Source organism: Balaenoptera ricei, chromosome 14 (assembly GCF_028023285.1).
Source record: "Balaenoptera ricei isolate mBalRic1 chromosome 14, mBalRic1.hap2, whole genome shotgun sequence".
Classification (NCBI taxonomy): Eukaryota; Metazoa; Chordata; class Mammalia; order Artiodactyla; family Balaenopteridae; genus Balaenoptera; species Balaenoptera ricei.
Genome location: NC_082652.1, coordinates 16,658,662 through 16,686,077, shown reverse-complemented (window position 1 = coordinate 16,686,077; position 27,416 = coordinate 16,658,662). Strand labels below are relative to the sequence as shown.

General features: G+C 42.0%; 1 protein-coding gene across 2 annotated transcripts in view; it reads right to left on the bottom strand.

The window, feature by feature from the left end:
- Positions 1-27,210, bottom strand: part of BICDL1 (BICD family like cargo adaptor 1) — a 96,567-nt gene extending 69,357 nt beyond the window's left edge. For both annotated transcript variants that reach the window (XM_059895063.1, XM_059895064.1), the window contains exons 1-2: positions 25,946-27,210; positions 18,661-18,876 (exon numbers count right to left, since the gene is read on the bottom strand). In XM_059895063.1, coding sequence (XP_059751046.1) covers positions 18,661-18,876; positions 25,946-26,383 — 654 coding nt within the window. In that variant the 5' untranslated portion in view covers positions 26,384-27,210. The remainder of the gene's footprint in view (positions 1-18,660; positions 18,877-25,945) is intronic.
- Positions 27,211-27,416: the final 206 nt, after the last annotated feature.

The window sequence follows — 27,416 nt, the reverse complement described above, 5'->3', positions numbered from 1 at the left end:
ATAGGAGAAGGAATAACTGGTATCCATAGAAACATCACCAGACTGGGACCATGTAAAAAGATGTAACCTAGCAACTGATGACGAGAGGTGTGTGTAGGGGGAATTCTTCCAGTTCTGCAAATGCTAAACATACAGCACTGAATGCGACTAGTAAAATTAGGGTAATATGGAAAATCTGACTTATTCATAGAGAGTTGGGAATCTCAGGTTTGTAAAACCTTAATACTATGCTGCATAATTTTAAACAGGAAAAGCATGTAAACACCTCCTCACTGCCTACATCATCAGTTGTGTGCAGGGAAAGTACCTTGTATGTCATGACCAGAATGGAAAATAAATTTTGTAGTGGCACCAATCATCTCAACCTCTCTCTGTCTCTCATACAGAGGCAATGAATTTTGGTGAGATAAGAACCATACCTGATCTCAGAGAAGGATGGATATGTTCTATATGTAAAGAAGGCAGCGTTACAAAGCAACCAGACTCCCAGTATACCACATAACGTGAGTATGTTTCCCTTAAGAATTTTCTTTTTAATAGAGATCACATAAATATCGATATATATGTGGACATTTAGAGAGTGAAAGAACCATCTAATTCAATCCCCTTTTTTACTGACACAAACTGAGACCCAGAGTGAGGATTTATTTAAGTTCAGAAAGTTAGTGACAGAGCATGGGCTAGAACTGAGGTCTTCCGCTTTCCAGGCCAATTCTTTCCATTAAAACAGGATGCCAGGGCTTCCCTGGTGGCGCAGTGGTTGAGAATCTGCCTGCCAATGCAGGGGACACGGGTTCGAGCCCTGGTCTGGGAAGATCCCACATGCCACGGAGCGACTAGGCCTGTGAGCCACGATTACTGAGCCTGCGCATCCGGAGTCTGTGCTCCGCAACAAGAGAGGCCGTGATAATAAGAGGCCCGCGCACCACGATGAAGAGTGGCCCCCACTTGCCGCAACTAGAGAAAGCCCTCGCACAGAAACGAAGATCCAACACAGCCATAAATAAATAAATAAATAAATAAAATTAAAAAAAACAAAACAAAAAAAAAACAGGATGCCATTTTTTTTTCTTCATGTCTAAAGAGGAACACTATTTGGACTTTATGGAAATGAGAAACAAAAACCACTGAGATCTAAGGGTTAATCTGTTACAGCAGTTAGTGTTATCCTACCTAATATAAAAATGAATCTGTTTATACTACCCCAGGGCAATCTGAAAAACAGATCCTTTTTTTGTTTGTTTTTGGAAATTCTGGATCAGGTTACAGCTTCAAAGGAATTTACCCAATTTCTAGAGGTATCACCTGAGTACAAAAAGACCAACAGCTTCTCTATTTGGAACAAAATGGTGCATGTGGCACTGTTACAACTACGTCTGCCATCCTACTTAGAACTGGTAGAATCTTAGTAATCAGCCACTCCCAACTCCTTAGAAAACTGAAGCACAGAAAATGAAAGTCCAGGGTTCTTTCTACTGACAGCATTATGGCTGAGACTGGCTAGCTGTTCATCCATCCACTTCTCCCTGGGCACAAAGCTGGCCTACACGTCCCAGCCTCTCTGGTAACTGAGTGCAGCCCTGAGACTGAATTGTGACCAGTGAATAAGTGGAAGCTACGTGCACGATTTCCAGGCATGGTCCCCAGAAAAGTTCCAGGCTCTTTCCCTCCTGCTATGACCTTGGAAGCCACCTGTTGAAGGTGGCATAGTCACAAGACAGAAGGAGATGGCTGGGTTACTGAATCACTGCCTGAAATGAGAGCCACCCACCAATCTGGAATACCAGTTTTTAACTCCCCAGTTAAGCTACTGAGATTTGGGGAGTTATCTGTTACAGAAACTTCAGTGTTATTTAATAAAACTATAACTAGGGTTATCCCTCTGCAAATAGTGAACACCACTCCTTTGGTTTTTTTGTGAAAAATAATAATAATTTTTTTTTATTGCAAATAATCAGTATATTATTTACTCCCAACGAGAGCCTTGTTTTATTTGTCAGTCAGAGCCCCGCTGGAAGTAGCAAAGGACTAGGACTGCAGATCTGGCAAGTCACTTAACTTCCCTGGGCCTCAGCTTTCTTAACTATTTGTTAATGGATTAGTGATTTACAAATCATGTTTTAATACACAGCTGAAAAACCATTTTTTCCAAATAAAAATTAAGCAGAACTTCAATATAAGAAACATAAAAATGCTCAGGTTGAAATGGAAATGGGGAAGGGGACAGGAATCCACCAGCTAAATGTCCCTTTCAGCTCTTCCTTCCTTGAAACTATTCTGAGGTACCTCTTGGAGACCTACAGCTCCTCAGACCATAGTCTGAGAACCACTGATCTAAACTAATGGCTTTCCAAGTTATGTGGGGTGAGGTTTTTCCCATTCCATATGCTTTCCCATATATAATCTTATCAGAAGGCTCAATAAACAGATACAGATAAAGGTTACCTTTTATTAATATTAAATGTATTATAAATTTAACTGTCTACGATTTATAAGCCCATTAAAAATAATTAGGTCTTTTAAAAACAATTTGAAGGGCTTCCCTCGTGGTGCAGTGGTTAAGAATACTCCTGCCAATGCAGGGGACACAGGTTTGAGCCCTGGTCTGGGAAGATCCCACATGCCACGGAGCAACTAAGCCCATGGGCCACAACTACTGAGCCTGCAAGCCACAACTACTGAAGCCTGCGCACCTAGAGCCCGTGCTCCGCAACGAGAAGCCACCGCAATGAGAAGCCCGCGCACCACAACGAAGAGTAGCCCCCACTCACCGCAACTTGAGAAAGCCCACACACAGCAACGAAGACCCAACACAGCCAAAAATAAATTAATTAATTAAAAAAAAAACAATTTGAAATTGGAGGATAAGGATGATAGTGGTAGCTTTACTCAATATTGATGTATTTGTGGATTTAGCTTTGATTCTAAAGTACTGAAATAAATTTTTAAATTCACCCAGTGAAGTAGTTACAAATGCCACCAGTTTTTACACTGCTCATCTTACAACAGTATAATACTGTTTAGTTAATGGAGAGGGCACAAAGGCAAGGTAAGCTGGCAGCACAACCTGAGGTACCAATGGTCTTTTACCTGTTTAATGTGACATTCATCTCAAGAGAGCACATTATACGTATTCTGGTAATAGTTCTTCAAAGTGACAAAATTTTAAAATGCAATCAAATTTGTAGAACCTCTGAAAAGAAAACATTTTACAAACATTTTCTAGTCTGGTCCAGCTAGACTAAAAGCTCTTTTTCAGTTCTAAAAATTATATTATAGCATTGGATCGTTGTCCTGGACTCAAATGAAGAGCAATGGGGAAGATGCTATCAGAGTCAAAACACTACCTGCTTTTCTGCTGATTACATTTACTCACTGAATACACATACTTTATTTTTCAAGGTAACAATATTTAGGGAGCAGAACTATGGGTCACAGCCAGCACAGGTAACAAAAGAGTGCATAATTTGCAGCCAATTTTTTTTCTCTGCCAGTAAACTCCAACCTTACTACCACCTGCAATTCATTTGCCAGGTACCAAATAGAGGCCTCACCTCACACCAGGCAGGGGCAGCTCAATTAACTCTGTTTTCATCACTCCAACACAATACACTAAGCTGTCTACAGAGACCAAGGGAATCCAGATTTCAATGTCAAAAAAAAAAAGCTGACTGCCAATGTATTAAGTCAAATCTAGCAGCATTAAGAAGATATACTCCCAGGATTTCCCAGGTGGTCCAGTGGTTAAGAATCCGCCTTCCAATGCAGGGGACGCAGGTTCAATCCCTGGTTGGGGAACTAAGATCCCACATGCCGCGGGGCAACTAAGCCCACGCGCTCCAACTGCTGAGCCCAAGCCCTGCAACTAGAGAAGCCTGCGTGCCGCAACAAAAGATCCCATGTGCTGCAACTAAGACCTGACACAGCCAAATAAATAAATAAAATATTTTAAAAAAAGAGAGAAGATCTACTCCCACAGTGATTTATCTGACTCTTGTGTCTTGCAACCCCCCAAATTTAGACTTAATATCCCAGAACCTTAGGCTCTCCTCTTTTGAAAAAGATAATGAGAACATGATATAGTTGTAACTAACAGAACCTGAAGACTCCTGAATCAGGAATGGCTCTCTCTCTCTGGGGAAATAATTATGAGCAGGTTCAAATAATCAAGACATGAATCTACCAAAAAAACACCCATATGCTGAAGAACAAGCAATTACCACCCTAATGTGTTTAACCTACTAATTAGCATTAGTACCAATCTGGAAAAAGCTGAAAATGTTGTCTTCACAGAGGAGAGCTCCTATATACAAAAACCCGTTTTCTCTTCTAGCTGAAGTGAGCCTCTCAACAAATCCTTCTCAATCCTTGCAGCACACCCTTGACATAACAAACAGAAGCTGCTGAAAGTGGACCCCAAGCCTTTGGATTCATTTTACTCAGTGACTCTGAAGTTAAGGGGCATCCAACACAATAACGTCCAGCAAACATCAACTAAACAGCAAGCCAATAAGATGGAAATACATGGGAGGAGGTTTTTGTTCCTGTCTGACTACCCCTCCTTGAAAAGGTACAAAAACCAATCCTGAAACCCGTAACCAGTGCAAAGCCTTGAGCAAATGTCACTAAACTTCTGATGCTCAGTTTCCTCATCTGTCAAATAAAGAATAATTACTACCAGTTCCAGTGGTAACGAGATTAGAGGAGGTCCCGTATGTGTCCTTTTGGAAATTTAAACTACTGTTATTTGGTTGGGAAATAATTTTGTCTTCCAAACTTCTTTCAAGGATAAGCTGACTAAAATCTGCCATATCTTTTTTCTACAACACAACACCTGTAAATGAAACAGACTTTAAGAAGTAAAATACAGCCCCCTGCCCCCAAAAGGAACAAAAGCCCATTCAGCAATTAAAACTACTTTTGATGAACAGCTGTTGTTGTTCACTGTGACGTGTTCTAGAAACAAGGATGGTTGTGTGTCACCAGGCAGAGCAACCATGACACTAATGGTCATGATTTTAAAGCCTTTAACTTTAAGAAAGAAACCTGGGAGAAATTTGCTTCAAGAAGTATATGGGGCTTCCCTGGTGGTGCAGTGGTTGAGAATCTGCCTGCCAATGCAGGGGACACGGGTTCAAGCCCTGGTCTGGGAAGATCCCACATGCCGTGGAGCAACTGGGCCCGTGAGCCACAACTATTGAGCCTGCGCGTCTGGAGCCTGTGCTCCGCAACAGGAGAGACCGCGATGTTGAGAGGCCCGCGCACCGCGATGAAGGGTGGCCCCCGCTCGCCGCGACTAGAGAAAGCCCTCGCACAGAAACGAAGACCCAACACAACCAAAAATAAATAAATTAATTAATAAAAATTAAAAAAAAAAAAAAAAAAAAAAAGAAGTATATGGACGCAGGGCTGCGAATCCCAAATGAGCTGTTTAAAGAATAGGGATCTGTTTACTCTTCAGGGGAAAATTAGTCTTTTCAGGGAAGGTTAGCTCCAGCTAGTACGCACCCTATCTTCCTCGTGTGTGGATAAGACATTAGAGGCAGACTGAGGAATACAGCTCCGAACAGGCAGGAAATAAAGCACCTGTTTGCACCAATGTCTTCCTACTCATGTCATCCCACAGACACCAGCTCAGAAGAGGGGCTCTTCTAAGAGCTGAGAGTGTGGGGGACAAATGAGAAGGAGGGGGGATTACAGAGGGTAGAAGTCAAGGTTGGGGGAGTGGGTATTCATCTGAATACAGCTTCAGTCACTCTGAATAAATTCCTGCTGACAACAAACAGAAGATGGTAAAACAGAGTCTCAGGCACTGAGAGAGCACAGATGGCTGTGGGAAATTTAACTCAATATTTCACCTCAATACAACAGAATTCTCATTGCTCTATTTATGTGAAACTAACATGGATGTTTAAAGGGTAGCTCAAACTTAGTCCAAAAATAATTATTCGATTTTATATGCCAACCTACCCCTCTCCTCTAGTCTTTGGTCTCTCAAGTTAATGATGCCACCATTCCTTCAGTAGCTCAAGACAAAAATCTAGGAGTCATTTCTTATTATTCTTCCCTTAACTCCCTTTCTCACATCCATCCATTCCATTAAAAAGTCCTGGTTGGTTCTATTATACCTTCAAAACATACACCCCATCGAACCCTTCTCACCGCCTCTATAATCAAAGCTACCACCAAATCTCCACTGGCGAGTGGCTTCTTCCCTGACCTCTATGCTTGCACCCCTGGCCCCTATAATCCATTCTCCTGCGATAGCTAGAGTAATCTGCCTTGGGTCTTCGTTGCTGCACACGGGCTTTCTCTAGTTGCAGTGAGCAGGGGCTGCTCTTCATTGCGGTGCGCGGGCTTCTCACTGAGGTGGCTTCTCTTGTTGAGGAGCACAGGCTCTAGGTGCACGGGCTTCAGTAGTTGTAGCACGTAGGCTCAGTAGTTGTGGCTCACGGGCTCTAGAGCGCAGGCTCAGTAGTTGTGGCGCACGGGCTTAGCTGCTCCACGGCATGTGGGATCTTCCTGGACCAGGGCTCAAACCCATGTCCCCTGCGTTGGCAGGCAGGTTCTTAACCACTGTGCCACCAGGGAAGCCCCTCTCCATCTAACTTTTAATTTATTCTACCTCAGTTACATAGAGCAGAGGTTGGCAAACTTTGTTCTTAAAGGGCCATACAGTCTCTGTCACAACTTCTCAACTCTGCCATCGTAGCATGAAAGCAGCCACAGACAGTATGAAAATAAATGGGTGTGGCTGCATTCCAATAAAACTTTATTTACAAAAATAGGCAGCAGCTGAATTTGGTCTGTGGGCCATAGTTTGTCAACCCTTCACATTTTAGCCTGGTTTTTTCTTTTTATTGCAAAATATAACACATATAAAGACAAATACATAAAACACATATGTACTGTTTAACAAATAATTGTAAAATAAACACCCATGTAATTATCACCAAGGTCAAGAAGTAGAACATACCAGAAGCCTCCTCCCTAAGCACCATTCCATGATGACAAACATCCTCTTCCACTCCTCCTCCCTGCCCCACTCCTCCTCCCAACCTCACTCCTCAGGGAAACGGTATCCTGACTTCTGTGATGAAAAACACCTCAGTTTTCTTTATAGTTTTACTACATATGCACGCAGAATGACAGGTTCTTCAGCCTTAACAAAGATAAATGTTAGGGTGAGTACAGACTACTGAAACATTTTTGGAGGGCAATATGGTAATATCTATTAAAATCTTAAATGTACATATCTTTTGACCTAGACATCCCACTTCTAGGAACCCATCACAGACAAATGATAATATGAGTGCAAAGATATATGAACAAGGATGTTCACTGCAACAGTGTTTTTAACAGTAAAATACTGTAACCAGTGCACATGCTCTTCAATAGGAAATGGTTACACTAATTACGGTACATCCATATGTACAAGCAATACTATATTCAAACATTAAAAATAATGAAAAAACGGGCTTCCCTGGTGGTGCAGTGGTTGAGAATCTGCCTGCCAATGCAGGGGACACGGGTTCGAGCCCTGGTCTGGGAGGATCCCACATGCCGCGGAGCAACTGGGCCCGTGAGCCACAACTACTGAGCCTGTGTGTCTGGAGCCTGTGCTCTGCAACAAGAGAGGCTGCAATAGTGAGAGGCCCGCACACCACGATGAAGAGTGGCCCCCGCTCGCCGCAACTAGAGAAAGCCCTCACACAGAAATGAAGACCCAACACAGCCAAAAATAAATAAATAAATATATAAAAATTTTTTAAAAGTGTGAAAAAAGTCTAAGATCTACTAAGTAAAAAAAATTAACAAAACCATTCTATTTAAGAAAAAAAGCAAAAATAAAAAATTATCCATGTGAGAGTGTGTATGTGTGTGTGTGTGTGTGTGTGTATGTAAAAATACAAAAGAATTAACACCAAACTGTCATTAGCACTTTCTTTGATGGAGAATCAAGAATTTTCACTGTTTACATCAAACATTTCTGTATTGTCTGAATTTCATTTTACCATGAACATGAATTCTTTTTGCCGTTGGAAAAAAACAATGTATACACATATTTTCTTAATTTAAAATCCTGTAAGTGGAAATTTAAGGCAGAGGCAAAATTGAAATTCCTGAATACCTACTAAGCGATATTCAATAAGGCTTAGTTTCTTAAGAAGCCACCCCTCTCCTAGACAGAAAAACCAAGTTTCACAAAAGGAATACCCTACTGAGTGCCAGGCTTTCACAGACATAGATTTCAAACTGCCTGGTTTCACCTGAGCTACAAGTGAATCTTTGTTCCTTCATTTCAACTTCTCCATCACCAATCTTCAGACTATTCCTCCAGGTATTTCTTGGCCTAAGCCCTTCAAGTTTAAAAATGCAGGCTTTGGTTTCTCCTGGCCTTGGACCTAGGCCTAACTTCCTGTTGAATTCTTTTTATCTCCTTCCCTATCTTTGATTCTACACTAACAACCTTTTTTTTGGCTTCACGCAGCCTTTGGAACAGTCCCTCTTGCATATTGCCCCAAATATTGCTTCTCCTATTGGCACAATTAGATAGTAACCCAAAGCCACAGTGACTAGGCATATGACCACAATTCTGGATGTAAGGAACCAGGGAGAGGTTTGTTAGAGACACTTGTAGAGCTGCAATGAACGGGGAAGGAACTCATAGGGAGGGCCCTGGGAAAATAAAAAGTAAAAGAATATAGCACAGTACTAAAACAATAATAAGAAGGGGATAAATGGTCTTTAAGGTGAATTCACAAGAGTTTTACATCCAGGGCTGTACACTGAGCAATTATACATCCTTGATGAGGCTCTGTTCAAGAGCGCTCACTATACAGCTTTCCAAAGGAAACCTCTGACTGCCTCCTTCTTCATACCTTGGACAATTTGGGGTTCTAAGAATAGATGACAGACAGTTGGAGACAGTTTTGTCCAGATTATATACCCCCAGCAAAGGAGGGAAAGCCATAATGATACCCAAATAATGGCCAACCATCCCATGAGACAAGAGAACTTTTTTTTTTTTTTTGGCTGCCCCGCACAGCTTGCAGGATCTCAGGTCCCTGACCAGGGATTGAACCTGGTCTGCAGCAGTGAAAGCCCAGAACCCTAACCACTAGACCACCATGGAACTCCCCAAGAGAACTTTTTGGTAAAAGCGAAAATGCTCATTTCTCTCTCCACCAGCAAGGTCAGAGGACTACAGGGCCAGTCACTCAGTAACTGACCAACCTACAGACCACCGGAGAGACACAGCACAACGCAAAAGTACTTGCAGGTTTTACATCAATACACAAAAAAAGCTCTGTCCATTCCATAGTCACTCTTCTCAATTCATGGAAGATTGGGGTTTCATGCAATTACAGAAAGAGTATCTATGAAGACAACACTAGATTTCTAGGCAACTGGGTCACCATTATCTACAGCCTGCCCGTCACAGCGCTGACATGCATGGTTCCTTTGACCACTGGTTTTCACATAGCACACATATGGCATAACAGTGAGTCTGAAACAGTCAAGAGTGCTCTTCTATGGAGTGCATGGAGGGGTAGTGTAATCTTCAGAAAAACAGAGTTCTAATTTCTTTATTAGGTACCCTAGATAGTCAAGAAAAAAAATAACAACCAACAATCTTTTACTGAATGCCCACTCTACTAGTTGCCTGTTTATAACGATAAACAATACAGATGTGGTCTCTACACTCAGACAGTGTACAATCTAACAGGATCCATCAAAGAACCCTGTTCCCCTGACTCTTCTATGGCTGATTCCTTAACCTGCAGGTCTCATCTCAAATGTTACCTCCTCAGAGAAGCCTTCCCTACCTATCCTTCCTAAAGTCACTCTCTTCTTTCTGGTCATTTGCCATCACATCACCCTTCATAGTACCTATTACAATCTGTAATTATCTTGTGGATTTGTTTAGTTATTTAAATCTTTCTTCCTACTAGCTTCACACAACAGAAGCCTTGTGTTTCCCACTATATCCCCTGTGCCTTGCTCAATTAAGTATTTGCCAAATGTTGAATTAAAGAAGATGTAGAGACTTCCCTGGCAGTCCAGTGGTTAAGACTCTGCACTTCCAATGCAGGGGGCGTGGGTTCGATCCCTGGTCAGGGAACTAGGATCCCACAGGCTACATAGCGTGGCCGAAAAAAAAAAAAAAAGATCTAAAAAATAATAATAATAAAGGTTTCATTAGTCTACACAGATCTGAATGCCAGTTAGTCATGAGAGGAAAAGTAGGAGGGAGGTGAATCTGGGACTTTTTCAAAGAATAAAATTAAAGGTCCTAAATCTCTCCCCACTGGTCATGGTAGACCTTAGCTGTATGGTCACAGGCATAAGTATCTTTGGTGAGTAAATATGTTATTGAGTGTATGCAACCCACAAAGAAAGTGGCACCAGGGACTTCCCTGGTGGCGCAGTGGTTAAGAATCCACCTGCCAATGCAGGGGACACAGGTTCGATCCCTGGTCTGGGAAGATCCCACATGCCGTGGAGCAACTAAGCCCGTGCGCCACAACTACTGAGCCTGCGCTCTAGGTCCCGCGAGCCGCAACTACTGAGCCCGCAGGTCACAACTACTGAGCCTGTGTGCTGCAACTACCGAAGCCGCGTGCTGCACAACAAGAGAAGCCACCGCAATGAGAAGCCCTCGCACCGCGACAAAGAGTAGCCCCTGCTTGCCACAACTAGAGAAAGCCCGCACGCAGCAACGAAGACCAAATGCAGCCACAAAAAAAAAAAAAAAAAAAAAGAAAGAAAGTAAGTGGCACCACTGTGAACAGCCCCCACACGGACAGTACTAAGATCCAAGAGTTGAACCTGTTGGCAAAAAAACACCCCAAAATGGTTGTTATGGGTTGAAATTCATATGTTGAAGTCCAAACCTCAATACCTCAGAATGTGACCTTACTTGTAGATAGTCTTTTCAGAGGTAATCATATTAAAAAGAGGTCATTACAAGGGCTTAATTTCCAAAATATACAAACTGCTCATACAATTCAACAACAACAAAAAATCCCAATCGAACAATTGGCAGAAGACCTAAATAGACACTTCTCCAAAGAAGATATACAGATGGCCAATAGGCACATGAAAAGATGCTCAACATTGCTAATTATTACAGAAATGCACATCAAAACTACAATGAGGTACCACCTCACACCAGTCAGAATGGCTATCATTAAAAAGTCTACAAATAACAACAAAAAAAGTCTACAAATAACAAATGCTGGAGAGGGTGTGGAGAAAAGGGAAACCCTCCTACACTGTTGGTGGGAATGTAAGTTGGTGCAGCCACTGTGGAAAACAGTATGGAGATTCTTCAAAAAACCAAAAACAGAGTTACCATATGATCCAACAATCCCACTCCTGGGCCTATATCCAGACAAAACTATAATTCAAAAAGATACATGCACCCCTATGTTCATAGCAGCACTGTTCACAATAGCCAAGACATGGTAACAACCTAAATGTTCATTGGCAGATGAATGGATAAAGAAGATGTGGTACATATATACAAGGAAATACTACTTGGCCATAAAAAAGAACAAAATAATGCCATTTGCAGCAACATGGATGCAACTAGAGATTATCATACTAAGTGAAGTCAGAAAGACAAACACCATATAATATCACTTACACATGGAATCTAAAATATGACACAAATGAACCTATCTTTGAAACAGAAACAGAATCACGGACATAGAGAACAGATTGGTGGCTGCCAAGAGGGACGGGGTTGGGGAAGGGATGGAGTGGGAGGTTGGGGTTAGCAGATGTTAAGCTTTTATATACAGAATGGATAAACAACAAGGTCCTACTGCATAGCACAGGGAACTATATTCAATATCCTATGATAAACCATAATGGAAAAGAATATAAAAAAAGAATGTATATATGTATAACTGAATCACTTTGCTGTACAGTAGAAATTAACACAACATTGTAAATCAACTATACTTCAATTAAAAAAAATAGATGTGGTGTATATACACGATGGAATACTACTCAGCCATAAAAAAGAATGAAATAACGCCATTTGTAGCAATGTGGATGAACCTAGAGATTATCATACTAAGTGAAGTCAGAAAGAGAAAGACCATATGATATAACTTATATGTGAAATCTAAAATATGAGACAAATGAACTTATTTACGAAACAGAAACAGACTCACAGACATGGAAACAAACTTACGGTTACCAAAGCGGAAGGTGGGGGTGGGGGAGGGATAAATTAGGAGTTTAGGATTAGCAGATGCAGACTACTGTATATAAAATAGATAAATAACAAGGTCCTACTGCATAGTGTAACGAACTATACTTAATATCCTATAATAAACCATAATGAAAGAGAATATGAAAAAGAATATGCATATATAACTGAATCACTTTGCTATACACCATAAACTAACACAACATTGTAAATCAACTATACAACTATTTAATTACAACTACTTACAACTATTTAATTAAAAATTAAAAAAACCAAAACAGGTCATTAGGCTGGGCCCTAATCCAGTATGACTGGTGTTCTTATAAGAAGAAATCTGGAAACAGAGACAGATACAAGGAGGGAGGAGACACAGGGGCAAGACAGCCATCTATTACAAGGCAAGGAGAGCAACCTGGAGGGGATCCTTCCCTCGTAGCCCTCAAAAGGAAACAATATTTACGACACCTTGATTTTGAACCTCCAGCCCCCAGAACTGTGAGACAATAATTTCCTGTTGTTTAAGCCACTCAGTCTGTGGTACTTTGCTACAACAGCCCTAGCAAAATAATACAGTTTTATATAGCCCTCTAAAATTTTTATTTTAAGTTACCTTGGCTCTTCAGTCAAGACTAAATGTTAGGATTTTTTTTTCCATTAAAAAATCCACACAGCATTAGAAATTCATGGGGATATAGACAGTGCTGAGACAATAAATCACATAGAAAACACAGCTGGACTCCTATGTCATATCATAGTAAAAAATAAATTCTAGACAGATTAAAGATCTAAATGTAAAAAACAAGTCTTAAATTTTTATAATTAATATAATTATAATTAATACAGGAAAATATCGTCATGACCTGGAGGACAGGCTTAAGCAAAACACAAAAAGTCAAATAATAAAGGAAATGATTAATAAATTTGACTTCACTAAAAGAACACACTTCTGTTTGGTAAAAGGCTCCATAAACAAAATGAAAATATAATACCATCAAGAATGTGTAAAAAAAACTCTTACACACCAATAATAGGTGAAGGATATAAACAGAACTTTCTATAGTGCCTAAACAGTGTTACAAACTGTAGTAGCTTAAATTAGTGAATAACCACTTCAGGACTCTAATACTGATCAGAACTCTGATATCTTAGCTGCTGCTGTTGGGGAGAAAATCATCTGCAGGCTCTGGAAGTTTCTGCTAAAAATGCTGTTATATTTATGTATCAGAAGGATTCTCAAAAAACCTCCATGTTAAGCATTTATATCTCCTTCTTCTTAGGCAACAAGCATGGCCCATATCTCGCCTTTCCTCTTGAAAGTAAGGCCCACTGTATTCTTTCTACTTTTGATATAATTAGGAGGATAAGTGTTTAAAATGTCCTACACCCCCACTGTCAACGCTATCATAGTATGACTTTCTAACTTAAAAAGTGAATTATACTCTCTCCAGATATGTCAACCTGAGTTTCACAAAAACGAGTCTCAGAAATTTAGGAGCTAGAAGAGAATTTAGAGGGCATTTTGTCCAAATGAGCAAATGAACTGGGATAAGGGTATCCCCAGGATATATGCAGCAGTGTTGGTACTAGGTGCTATAGAATAAACCTGACTCAACTCCTAGGAGGGTCAATTTTACACAAATATTTTTGAGTAGAGATTTGACTACTAAACAAAATATTTTTACATGCTGATATGTGCTGGGGACACTTCAGATTCATCCACTCTCTCAATTAGAGAATCAACATTGGACAAGATGCAGAAATCTCATCTACATGAATGAGGACATGATAATTATGATGGCTACCATTTATTGAGCACTCACTGTATGCTAGACATTGTGGTTAGAGCTTTACATACATTAACTCATTTAGTCCTCATAACAGCTTCAGATAATAGTAATAGTGTAATTGCTTCCATTATACAGAGGAGGAAACTAAGATTTTAAAAAGTGGAAAAACTTTCCCATACTCACTCAGCTAGTAAATAGCAGAGACGGTGTCTGGTCCCAGGGCTGTCTGGGCTCCAAAGTCTGTGACCTTAATTGCTGCCTCAGAAATTTGAAATTGAGGCACAGGAACCCTCATCAGTCTTGAACCGGAAGAGCCTTAATTAAGTCACATATCTTTCTGTCCCTCAAGTTTTCTCAGCTATAAAATTACAACAGTACCCATCCCTTCCTTCATCATAATGAGGATCCAGAAGCTCATGGGATACATATGCTCATAGCATCCTAATTTAGAGCTGAAAAGAATGCTGATCACACAAACACTTGAACATGAATGTGTATGGCAGTCTTATTCATAAAAGCCAAAAAGTGGAAACAATCCAAATGTCCATCAATTAATGAATCAATAAACAAAATGTGTTATATCCATACAATGGAGTATTCTTCAGCCATAAAAATGAAGTACTGATATATGCTACAATGTGGATGAACCTTGTAAACATTATGCTAAGGGAAAGAAGTCAGTCACAAAAAGTCACATAAGTATGATTCTGTTTACATGAAATGTCCAGAACAGACAAATTCATAGAGACAAAAAGTAGATTAGTGGTTGCCAGGGGTCAGGGAGTCAGATAGGGTGTTAGGTGGAATGAGGAGTGACTGCTAATGGGTACAGGCTTCCTTTTTTGGTGGGTGTGAAATGTTCTATTGTATAATTAGATAGTGGTGATGTACACTTTTAAAAAGTACATGTTATGGCATATGAATTCTATCTCAATAAAGCAGTTATTTAAAAACAGAAACAAAAACAAAAAAACAAAAAAACCATGGCAGCAAAGGAAATACATTTAAAAATACTTTGGACAAATCAACTATACTTCAATAAAAAATACTTTGGACAAAAGCATCACAGAAATATACTACATTTTAGATACTATACATTTCATGCTTATAAAAACACATTATATACATTTTTAGAAAAGCATGGCCTTCTACTACTTTTGTTGGTTGTTAACTTGTCCTAGGAGAATTTTAATTCACTTCAAAGTGCCCAACTCCTCTAGTTCCTGAATACTCAGTTAATAAAATGATAATAAAATGCAATCTAAACTGGCTGCTGATGGAAACCCAAGGGGCTTGGCCTGCTTAAAAAGAGAAAGGGAAAAAAAGCCACAAAACTCACCAAGGGCCTACATTCAAGGCCAGAGAGGATAACAAGAATCTAGATCTAGTGGAAATGTTATCCTCCTATATTCCTTTGGGAACAGCTTATCAGTATTTTCTACAGAGAAATTAGGCAGAGGAACCTCAACTATAAAGATACTGCCTTAGTAAAATAACCATCAACACTGAAACGTATTCTTAACTTCATATTCTGCTTAACATAAACATATTACCTCATTTTCATTTCAACAGTACTTGCATGAGGTACAAATTTTTACCTCCATTTTATTTATTTATTTTTGGCTGCATTGGGTCTTCGTTGCTGTGCACGGGCTTTCTATAGTTGCGGAGAGCGGGGGCTACTCTTCGTTGCGGTGCGCGGCCTTCTCATTGCGGTGGCTTCTCTTGTTGCAGAGCACGGGCTCTAGGTGCGCGGGCTTCAGTAGTTGTGGCTCGTGGGCTTAGTTGCTCCGCGGCATGTGGGATCTTCCTGGACCAGGGCTCGAACCTGTGTCCCATGCGTTGGCAGGCGATTCTTAACCATGCGCCACCAGGGAAGTCCCCAACCTCCATTTTAAGGATAAAGAAAGGGGGCTTCCCTGGTGGCACAGTGGTTAAGAATCTGCCTGCCACTGCAGGGGAAAGGGGTTTGAGCCCTGGTCCGGGAAGATCCCACATGCCGCGGAGCAGCTAAGCCCGCGTTCCACAGCTACCGAGCCTGCGCTCTGGAGCCTGCGAGCCACAACTACTGAAGCCCACACGCTCTAGGGCCCATATGCCGCATCTACTGAGCCCACGTGCTGCAACTACTGAAGCTTGCACACCTAGAGCCCGTACTCCACAACAAGAGAAGCCACCGCGATGAGAAGCCCGTGCACTGCAACAAAGAGTAGCCCCCGCTCACCACAACTAGAGGAAGCCCATGCGCAGCAATGAAGACCCAACGTAGACAAAAATAAATTAAAAAAAATAATTAAAAAAAATAAGGATAAGGAAAGGGGGACTTCCCTGGTGGTCCAGTGGCTAAGACTCCACGCTCCCAATGCAGGGGGCCTGGGTTTGATCCCTGGTCAGGGAACTAGATCCCACATGCTGCAACTAAGAATTCCCATGCCACAACTAAGAATTCGCATGCCACAACTAAAGATCCTGCGTGCCACAACTAAAGATCCCACATGCTGCAACTAAGACCTGGTGCAGCCAAATATTTTTTTTTTAATAAAAAATAAAGATAAGGAAAGGGAAGCACAAACAAGGTCACCCACTTAATGAGAAGCAGAGCCAAGATTCAACATTCATCCAAATTCCAAGCTCAGTGCTCTCGCTATGTCATATTAATATTTGCTTTCTCCGGCCACCTATCTTTCACCAGATCAGAAAGCAGAGTTGAGTCGGCTTCTGCTCACGTTATTTTGTAACATGAACTTAGCTCCCAAGAAATAATTTCCTCTTAAATTGTTCTGGTTTGTTGTATTCCTTTCAAAAGTCTCCATAAGAAACACTAGTTCAGAATAATTATTAATTTTTTTGAACAAATAAATCAATCTGGCCAGGCCTATTTGGTTAATCTTTCATGAATAATGAATAAAGCCTCAAAAACATATAAAATCTTGGAGTTCCCTGGTGGCGCAGTGGTTAAGAATCCGCCTGCCAATGCAGGGGACACGGGTTTGAGCCCTGGTCTGGCATGCCACGGAGCAACTAAGCCCGTGCGCCACAACTACTGAGCCTGTGTTCTAGAGCCCACGAGCCACACTACTGAAGCCCGTGCGCCTAGAGCCCGTGCTCCACAAGAGAAGCCACCGCAATGAGAAGCCCGCGCACCACAACGAAGAGTAGCCCCCGCTTGCTGCAACTAGAGAAAAGCCCGCACGCAGCAATGAAGACCCAACGCAGCCAAAAATAAATAAATTTATTTTTTAAAAAACCCAAAAAAACCTATAAAATCTTACAAAGATAGAGATTCCCTTCCCGGTTGCTAAAAAAGGTTTTAGAACTGAGTCAGAAAGGCTTCTGAGCTGGCCCTATAATGACTTCTTGAAGAACTGTCCAGCTCTTCCTTTCCAGCCAGTCAAATGGTGATTTGATTCCCTAGATGAGAAACCTGCAGGCAAGATCTTTAGCTCCACCTACCTGAACTCTCACCTTCACAATCTGATAGCTCCTGCAACTAGCTATTTTCCAAGTTATTAGGCATCTCTCTCCTTCTGTCTCTCCCCTGCCCACCCCCAATCTCCCTCGAGATACCCTGTTCCACTCACTCCTTCCGTACCTCTCCTTCTTCCTCTCCGTTTCTCTAGTGGTAGCATTTACTTTACACTTCCCTGTGAGGCGTGAAGGTTTTGACCAGTCTCAGGGTCCCCATGGGAAGCAACTATGACACAAACTAGTGAAATAACTTCACATGCTGCCCTAGCTAAGCCTTTCCCAGAGACCTAAGCACCAAACATAACCATGCGGACAAGGGCAGTGCTCTCCTGCGAACGTTTGTGCTTAGGGATTTGATCAGAGTAGTTCTTTTTCCTTTGGTAACTGAGCTTGTTTTATTTTCAACTCGTAAGAAGGTCTGAGCTACAATAGTAAAATCCAGCTCTTAATTTTCAAAAGTAGGTGGCTTTAGAGACCAGGGCATAAACAACATTCCTGCATTTGTTAAAAAGTATGTTCTGTATTTAAATTAGATTTCCACCTACTCACAGCCCTCAAACTCCTTCTTTGCAATGATTCTACAATCTTGACTTTGGTTAATTAATACTTCCATGACACCACCCTATAAAGGTACAAATAAAGAACTTTTACTTAATGTGGAAACAAAGAGAACAAATTTTATATACAGATACATGTACCTCCCTTCATATTTAAAGAATAAGAAGGAATGTACATTCGCAAATGTAGTACCAATGAAAATCATTTGCTCTAGAAATTTTCCCTAAGCTTTTCAGTTTAAAGATGGCACCATTTAACATTTGAACTAAATGCATTAACATAATTTTACCAGTGACAGACTTTCTTTAGGTAAAAGAATCATAGACTTGTAGAGATATAAGGAACATCGATTCATTAAGCAAACTATTACATTTTAAAAATGAGAAAACTCCCAAGTTAAGTGATTGCCAAAGTCCAACAGCTGACTAATGACAGGCAAGGGTCTTTGCTCCTGACACCTAGTTCACCACAGCTGAAATTCTTATAGGTGAAAAATACTTCATTTGTTGATATCAATACCAAAGGCAACAACTCTTACCTTATATATATGGTTGACATTACACAGAAACTCTGTTTCAACTTTTAGTATTTTATACCATAAACTCTTAACTTGTGACTCACCCTGCTGAGTTGATCCAATAACCTTTGGTTCTGTTCTGATAATTCCTGGACAGCCCGTGTTTTTTCTCGATCTGCTTCCCGTAGATGAACCTGCTGCCTCTCCAACTCATCCTGAAGCTGTTTCACATCACTCTCCAGCTCGGACACACGCCCTTCCCACTCCCCTTCTCGGTTCTCAAATCGTCTTCTAAGTTCGTGTTTCTCTTGCTCTAAGTGCTGGGTGAAAAATGAAGAGGATTTTAAAACCTTTAAAAATTCCAGGGACTTCCCTGGTGGTCCAGTGGCTAAGACTCTGCGTTCCCAATGCAGGGGGCCCAGGTTCAATCCCTGGTCAGGCAACAAGACCTCACATGCTGCAACTAAGATCCCACATGCGGCAACGAAGACCCAGTGCAGCCAAATAAATAAATAAATACTAAAAAAAAAAAAAAAAAATCCAGAGCCTTTCATTTTTTTTCTCTTTTCACACTCTTCTAACTTTTCTTTTTCCTAGTCAGTGAGCACAACAAAACACTCTGCCACGTAGGAGAAGTTGCCCATTTCACAGCTGCAAAAATATTCCCTTCTTCCAGAGTAGGGAAGGCTGATTTCACAGAGAATGTCATTCCTACTGAAAATACTTAATGTTTACTCTTATCCTTAGGAATGGGGGTTCTAGACTTAGGAACTCACTTGAAATTTAGTAAATCATCTATTAATTGGTGAAATATACATTTAAACAACTTAAAATGAGTCCTTAAGAAAATTTCTTTTGCTGTCATCTATTATGCCTGGCATAATAGCAGGCACTTAGAATCACAGAATTTTCAGAGCTAGAAAGAACTCCATAGATGCTTCAGATTAACCACCTTTTCCTACAAATGAAGCAGCAGAAGATAAGAGATTCAATAACAAGCTCAAGGTCTATACTAGCAAATGGGAGAGCTGGGATTTGTGTCTTAGTCACTTGACTTTGTTTAATGCTCTAAATCACAACTCAATAAATATTTCTTGCTATATATAGCACTGTATTTCAAAATCATTAAGGCAAGTTCAGGTTCAGGACCACTTTTATTAAATCATGACTTATTAGCCTTGCATATTTATTTCTGATCCTTTCATTCATTCTTGAGTGCCTGTTACAGGCTAGCCACTAACATAATGGTCCTTACCTTTATGGAGTTTCCATTCTAGTGGGAGAGGTTGATAAAAGTATTAAATGGTACAGCGTGACAAATGGTATGCAGGAAAAGTACAGATGGTTTGAAGTAGCAGCTCGACAGAAAAGAACTCTTTTGGATTGAAGGAAATAAGAACATCTTTCTATTTCTCTGAGATAAATACAAATTCGTCTTTTCAGAGGAAAGTATGTTCTCCTACTTAAAAAGCATAGTATGTACAAAAAAGCCAAGTTATACCTCAGGGAATATATGAAATGTAAAGCAATGGTCCTCAACTTTTGCTGCTATCAGAAAATCTCTGGTATAATTGTTCAAAATACATCCACCTAAATACTAATTCCAAAGATGTGATTCAGTTAAGAATGGGATGAGGCCTAGGCAGGCATCTACCTATCTATCTATCTAGGTTCTACTGGAAATTCTGATGTACTGAAGGTTGATATCAAGCACTGAGATTGTTTCAACAAGCTAAGATGAGCATTTGAATCTTCACCTTCAGCATACTCAAACATCTTTTCACCTTGGGAACCTACACTCTTATTCTACCCAAGTTCTCATCTTTCGAATGTTTTTTGGAATGCCTCTTTTGGAAAGCTTTAAGGGCCAGTGCATAGTTATACAAGAAAATCAGTCCCATTACTTCACACCTGAGATGCGTCTAAAAAGAGATTATCTCATTTCATCCTGCCATTTTATTCCCCTAATTTGCTCTGAGTGACTTGTAAATGTTTCTGAAAGTCTAATTTACCCCCAAAAGATGCAAATTTACCATGACAGAGCAGTCAGAAAAATTAAAATTCTGAGAACATCAGCAAAGGCAGTTTTCACTGAGATAACTGTATAGTCTCCAAAGTTGACCACTTCAAGGGAATAATTAATTTTGATATAGCCACTCTGGTATATTCGTTGAAAAAGTCACATTATAGTTATACTTTATACAGCCTCAGTTTGGAGCACAGGGGAAAAGGAATGACAAGAGAGGGACTTGTACTCCTCAGCATGAAAATTTTCTGCTCTACGCTTCCCTCACTTTGCTAAACTTCCAAAAATGAGAATGTTTTAGTCACTACACAAACTTCAGAAAGATGAAATGCAGAAATGGTAATTACCAGCCTAAAATTGTGATACTTGGTTTTATTGAGTTTTTTCAAAATGGAAAAGATTGAGCAGAAGGCAACAGCAAGAACTCAGTCATCACAGTGTTACAGAGAGGCCAGATAAATTAGGTTTGTGTTCTAAAAGAACAGAGACTTAAAAATATTCAGCCAACAGCTGTTAGTGAACACCCCAACCAAGCAACTGAAACAATCTAATCCACTTGCAGGGGGTGGGGCGGGGAGGCGGCAGGGTTGAGGACAGGTGGTGCTCATCAGTCTATTCTGTCCTTACATTTCTTTGCACACGTGACAAACTTCCTAATTCAGGTTTCCCAATGCTTTAATTTAAAAAATCAAGACTTTCCTATTAATGAACATACAGAATTTAGCCTTTTGTCTACTCTGAGAAAAGAAAGGTTTCTCCTAGAATTATACTTTCAGATAAGTGCTAAATTAACCAATAAACTCTAGGCAGAGTATCAGCAAGTGTGGAGGTCAGGCTCTGCCCATGCTATTCCCTGCTTCTTGGGGTTATAAGGTATTTTTTTTTTTTTAATTATTATTATTTTTTGGCTGTGTTGGGTCTTTGTTGCTCCGCGCGGGCTTTCTCTACCTGCGGTGAGGGGGCTACTCTTCGTTGAGGTGAGCGGGCTTCTCATTGTGGTGGCTTCTCTTGTTGCAGAGCACGGGCTCTAGACGCGTGGGCTTCATTAGTTGCAGCACGGGGGCTCAGTAGTTGTGGCTCACGGGCTTAGTTGCTCCGTGGCATGTGGGATCTTCCCAGACCAGGGCTCAAACCCGTGTCCCTTGCATTGGCAGGCGGATTCTTAACCACTGTGCCACCAGGGAAGCCCCAGTTATATGGTATTTTAAAGGGTAATATCTACAGCTGAAACTAATATAATGATGTATGTCAATTATACCTCAATAAAAAGAGAAAAAAGTTAATGCCAAAACTATCAAGGTCATCAAAAACAAGGAAAGTCTAAGAAAGTGTTACAGGAAAGAGGAGACTAAGAAGATACACAAACTAAATGTAAGGTGGTATCCTGGAACAGAAAAAGACATTTGGCAAAGGCTAAAGAAATCTGAATAAACTAAGGATATTAGCTAACAATAATGTATTAGTATTGGTCCACTAACTATGGCAAGTATACCATGCTAATGTAAGATGTTAATAACAGAGGAACTGGGGGCAGGGCATATGGAAACTGTACCATCTTTCCAATATTTCTGTCAATCTAAAACCATTCTAAAAAAGTTTATTTAAAACTCTGAAAAAAACAAAAGTTAATATCATTAGCCCACCTAAAACTGGTTGTTACAACCAGTAACATGGATTTCTGCAAAGAACCAAAAAAGCAGCACTATTCTCGTAAGTCCAGGATATGGTTCTTAAAAAATATAAAGAAAAATACTATTTTTTAAGTGGACCAAGCACTGAATGCAAGTAAGGACCCCTGCGTTTGCTTACCTATATCTACTACCCAATTATGAATCATTTTCACCTTACTTGTTTTGCCTCTTAAAAAAAAATAGTGGTAGAATCATTAGAATTGGCCTAGGGAAGGGGGAAGAAAATGTAATTGAGGAAAGAGATTACATCTGCAGTAAGAGATAATTCACTCTCAGCTAGAATGGGAAAAAAAGGGGATCCTGGACTTTAAAAACATATTTTTAAAAAACTAAATAATGATTTAATCTCTGAAGAAAAAAGTGCATAAACCCAAGTTACTGTCTTAGTTCATATTCTGGGGGAAAAAAAGAAACTACTAAGGCCCTGGCTGGATATGTTTTAAAAGCAAAAGGGCTAACTGTAGACGCAGAAGAAATAAAATATCTAAAGGCATTAAAAAAAAATTAAGCACATGAGGGGTTTTCCTGGTGGTGCAGTGGTTAAGAATCCACCTGCCAATGCAGGCAACATGGGTTCGATCCCTGGTCCGGGAAGATCCCACATGCCGCGGAGCAACGAAGCCCGTGCGCCACAACTACTGAGCCTGCGCTCTAGAGCCCGCGAGCCACAACTAGCCCGTGCTCTGGAACAAGAGAAGCCACTGCAATGAGAAGCCTGCGCACCACAATGAAGAGTAGCCCCCGCTCACCGCAACTACAGAAAGCACGAGTGCAGCAACGAAATAAACAATGCAGCCAAAAATAAACAAATAAATTTATATTAAAAAATTAAGCATGTGAAAATCTGATTCAGGGAATGAATAAAATACAGGATAGTCAATTTAAGGGTGGAAAAAAAATGACCAAAACCTTACAATCTCTTAAATTAAATTGAATCTTCATTTTAACCCTAAGAGATGCCTAACTAAAAAACTTCTATGTTAACCTTTAAACCAATAAAGACTTTAAAGAGTGTGCCTTTAATGAGAGAGCAGTGTAAGATCAAGTACTTTATGTTTTAAATGACAAAACACAATCTTGGGTTTGGTGCACAGAACTGGAGAGGTATTCAATAATAGCTAACGATTAAGTAGAAAAGATCTTGAAAATGACTTGGTTCTGAAATTAGAAAGGTGCCAATTCTGAAGTAGTAAGTAAGCAGATGGGACTAAAACAAAACCAGTCTCATTATTTAATAGTCAAACCAACATTCTCTCAGAGTCCACTCATGTGTTTATCTTTCAAACTAACCCATGAGAAAATGTGTTTGACTCCACTGTCTGATAGTTTGTAGAAAATTACAAATGTTTTTTAAAGTAATGGCTGGTTCTCTACTCCTAAATGTTGAATTTAATTGAAAATCTAGCAGAGTGGCTGTATTAAACTTTAGAATTTGTCCAAGTAGACATTCTAAAATCTAAGCTGCTTAAAAAATATACTTACAGGTATAATTTGCAAGGGAAAATTCACTTGCAGGTATCAAATGAAATAATCCCCTGTTAATGAGATTTGTCACTCTCATATTAATACTAAAAGAATTAACAAGAAACTAATGACAATACCTTGATAATTTTAAGTGTACTTTTTAAAAAAAAACTAAAAATTTTTAATGATAATTTTCAGATATACCTAGAAGAAACTGTATAACTGAACCCCTTCATCACTCATTAATACTGATTAGCAATCAATATTTCACTTTTTAAAAATGTTATTTTTCAAATTGTGGTAAGGCATACATAACATAAAATTTACCATGTTAACCATTTTTAAGTGTACTGTTGGTTTAGTGGTGCTAAGTACATTCATACTGTTGTGCAACCAACTTCCAGAAATTAAAAATAAACTTTTAACACTAGAGTTCATATGCTGACCTGAGAGGAGTGAAGATTTTTTAAAATAGTTTAATAAGAGTTTTAAACTATTTTATTATTGTCTATCAAGTCAACAGCAAAAAGTCAAATGTAATTTATTCTTTTACAATAGAACCTTTCTTGTTACAGAATTTGAATATCTTTTTCCTTTGTTGAAGACATGTATAAAGGTTCCAAATGGAAACCAGGATGTGTATAACTGCACACTCAGGATTACCCTGAAATCTATCACTAATCAAACTGACTGATATGATGTTCCTTTCAAGTTAGCTATCTCTTTAATCAAGTCCCTTACTGAAGGAATTTCAAATCACAAGCATAAATCTCTGCAGTAGTACTTGTATATAGAGCCTGTAATCAGATCTCTTAAAAAAAAAAAGACACCCTTTTATTCCTAGACCTCTACTTCAAGTGAAAATTAAACAATTCAATTCACTGGCTTGCTTTTTGGCAGTCTACCTACAGGTTTCACAAACCACTTTTCAGAGAGGTATCTCAGGAGTTCATCGACTGGCAGACCTAGTTAAGAGGCCAACTGAACTACAGGGTTACAGTGGTTTCCTTTTTTTCCTCCCTGATTTACTTTTGATATGTCGTTGGAATACAGACACACTTCTTATTATAGAAAAGTTTCTGAATCTACATTCTGACTGTTTGACCCGCAGCAGTGATATGAAACCAGACTATGGTCAATTTCAGACCTCATTCAGGGCTGTACTATTCTCTTCTAACTAAGAATAAAAAGAATTGGTTGCAACCAAACTGGGTAACAACAGTAAATGCACAGGCAGAAAAGGATAAGCTCATCCCAACTGCCACAGATGCACCTCCCCTACCCCCACTTTTTTTAAAAAAAAATCTCTTTAATTTTTATAAATGGCGGCAACCTGTATCACTTTCAAGGCCCTTTTCTAGTTAAGGTCAAGAAAACAAACAGGCATAGCTGCAAAAGACTTTGGTCCAGAGAAGTGGCAGAAATCTTAAAGATACTTTAAGGGGTATTTATAACAATGGTTAAAGTTGTATGGTTCTCACAGGTTGCATTTGGCAATCCAATTGCATGTGTGAGACCCAGAACAGAAACAGAAAAGTACTATTTAAATACATATAAATACTGAGGTCCAAATCAAATCCACAACCAGTGGTCACATGCGGAGCCCAGGCTCACCTGATTTCTGCAATGGAACCATACTTTCTAATCCTTAACTATTTGAAGGCTATATAAAGCCCCTTTAGGGGCACTTGTTTCCCACAACTCTGAGCTGCCGGGAAGTTAAGACAAGGGCATCTGAAGGCCTTAACTCCAAAGCTGAAAAGCTTTAGGCTAACACCCTGATTAGTGATTAACTACTTCTCTGAAAACATGGAGCATATTTTAAATGCTTCGCGACTTTCTAATTTCCCTGTGTGCGGACATCACCTCAGTGCTGTATAAATTAGTCATACTGTAAACTCTACTTTAGATGCTGTGTACAGTATGTATACAGAACGGCCCACAGTGTTTGGAGCCGTGCATAGACCCGTTTGCTGTGAGTAGGGTGGGAAAGCCAGGTGGGTTCAATGAATGTCCTCGTCTGATAATCCAAAACCCTCCATGCTACCCCGCTTCCAGGTGGTTTTCTGTGAGGGAGGATGAGCAAGAAAGAGGTGGGATGGGGTGGGGTGGGTGAGTGGTTCCCGAAGCTACCGAGGGCCGGCAGGCGGGTGCCTGGGCTCCCCCCAACCCCCCGCTTCCCACCCATCCCAGGAGGGATGTCCTCACCTCTAGCTTATCTGTCAGCTCCTTATGCATCTGCTCGTACTGCCGGCTCATGTCCTGGTTCCTCTCGAGCAGTGCCTTGCCCAGTCGGGCCGCCAAGACCAGATCCTTCTCCTTCTGCCGGATCACCGACAGCAGCTCGGGATCCTGGGCGGGCGGCGGCTGCAGTTCGGCCCCCACGGCTGGAGGCCCGGGCTCGGCCTGAGGATGCTCTCCGGGGTCGGACGGCCGTTCCCCGGCCGCCAGCAGCGCCAGTTCCTCCTCTAACGCCAGTTCCAGCTCCCCGGGGCCCCCGGGGAAGGAGACAAGGGCGGCGGCGGCGGCTGCGGCTGGATTCCCGACTGCGTCCGCGGCCGCGGCGGGCAGCTCCATGCAGCAGGCGCTGTCCGGCTCGGCGGGTGCTGAAGCGCGGCCAGCCAAGCCCAGGCAGAAGGCGGACATGGCCCGCGCGCGCGGAGCCCGCAGCGGTGCGGCCCGGCCGGCGCGCGCCAGGCTGCAAGGGGGAGGGGCCCCGTCGCACCGCCCCGCGCCTCTCCTCACGCCGCGGCACGCGCCCCCCGGGTCTCCGAGAGCCCTGGGCGCGGCGTGCGCCGCCCCGCCCCTCCCCCGCGCCGGCGGCACGCGCCCCCTTCCCCCGCCCCCGGGCTCAGCTGCTCCGCGAGCGCTGGGGAGGAGGAGGGGGTGGCAAAAGGAAGGCTGAGAAAGCGAAGACTGAGGGGAGGCGAAGCGGGAGGGGAGGTTGCGAGGAGGAACGCCGCCGCCGGCTTTTCAACCACCCTGTTGCTGCTGCTCCCGCTGCCGCCGCCGGCCGGGCAGCGCCTCACGGGGCGGGCGGCGCTCCGCTGTCGCTGCGACGCTCGCTGCTGCTGCTGCTGCTGCCGGTGGCCGCTCTCTGCAGCCGCGCTCCATGTCCCTCGGCTCGGCGGCAGCCCCAGCAGCAGCGGCGGCGACAGCGGCTGCTGCAGGGGCCGAGGCGGTGGCTCCACATCGCGCGCCGCGCAGCCCGGCGAGCTCCTTCCTGACTACCTCAGCTCCTCCAGTGCACCCGGCCGGCCGCACCCCGCCCGGGGCTTCCGGCCGCGCCCCCTCTCCCCGCCCCTTGCCGGCGCCTGACGCGCACGGGCACCTGTTAGCCGCGCCAGCGCGCGATTCGCCGGTTCGTGGGTCTCCTCAGCGGCGCCCAGGTGGCGCCGACGGCCTTAACCCTTGCGCTGCCTCACGCCCGGGGGCGGCAGCGCGCGCCGCCAGTGGAGACGGCTGGCGCATCCCTAACTGTTCGGGCGGCTCCCCGACGCGGCCACGCCCACGGCCTCACGTCCACCGGGTGTGGCTCCGCCCCCAGCACGCTCACCTCGGGGTGTGGCCTCGCTCGCACCTCCGAGCACGGCCCCGCCCCTAGCCTTGTTATCACCTCAGGGCACGGCCCCATCCCCGGCTTCACTCCCGCTTCTGGGCTGGGGCGTTTCTCTGGGTC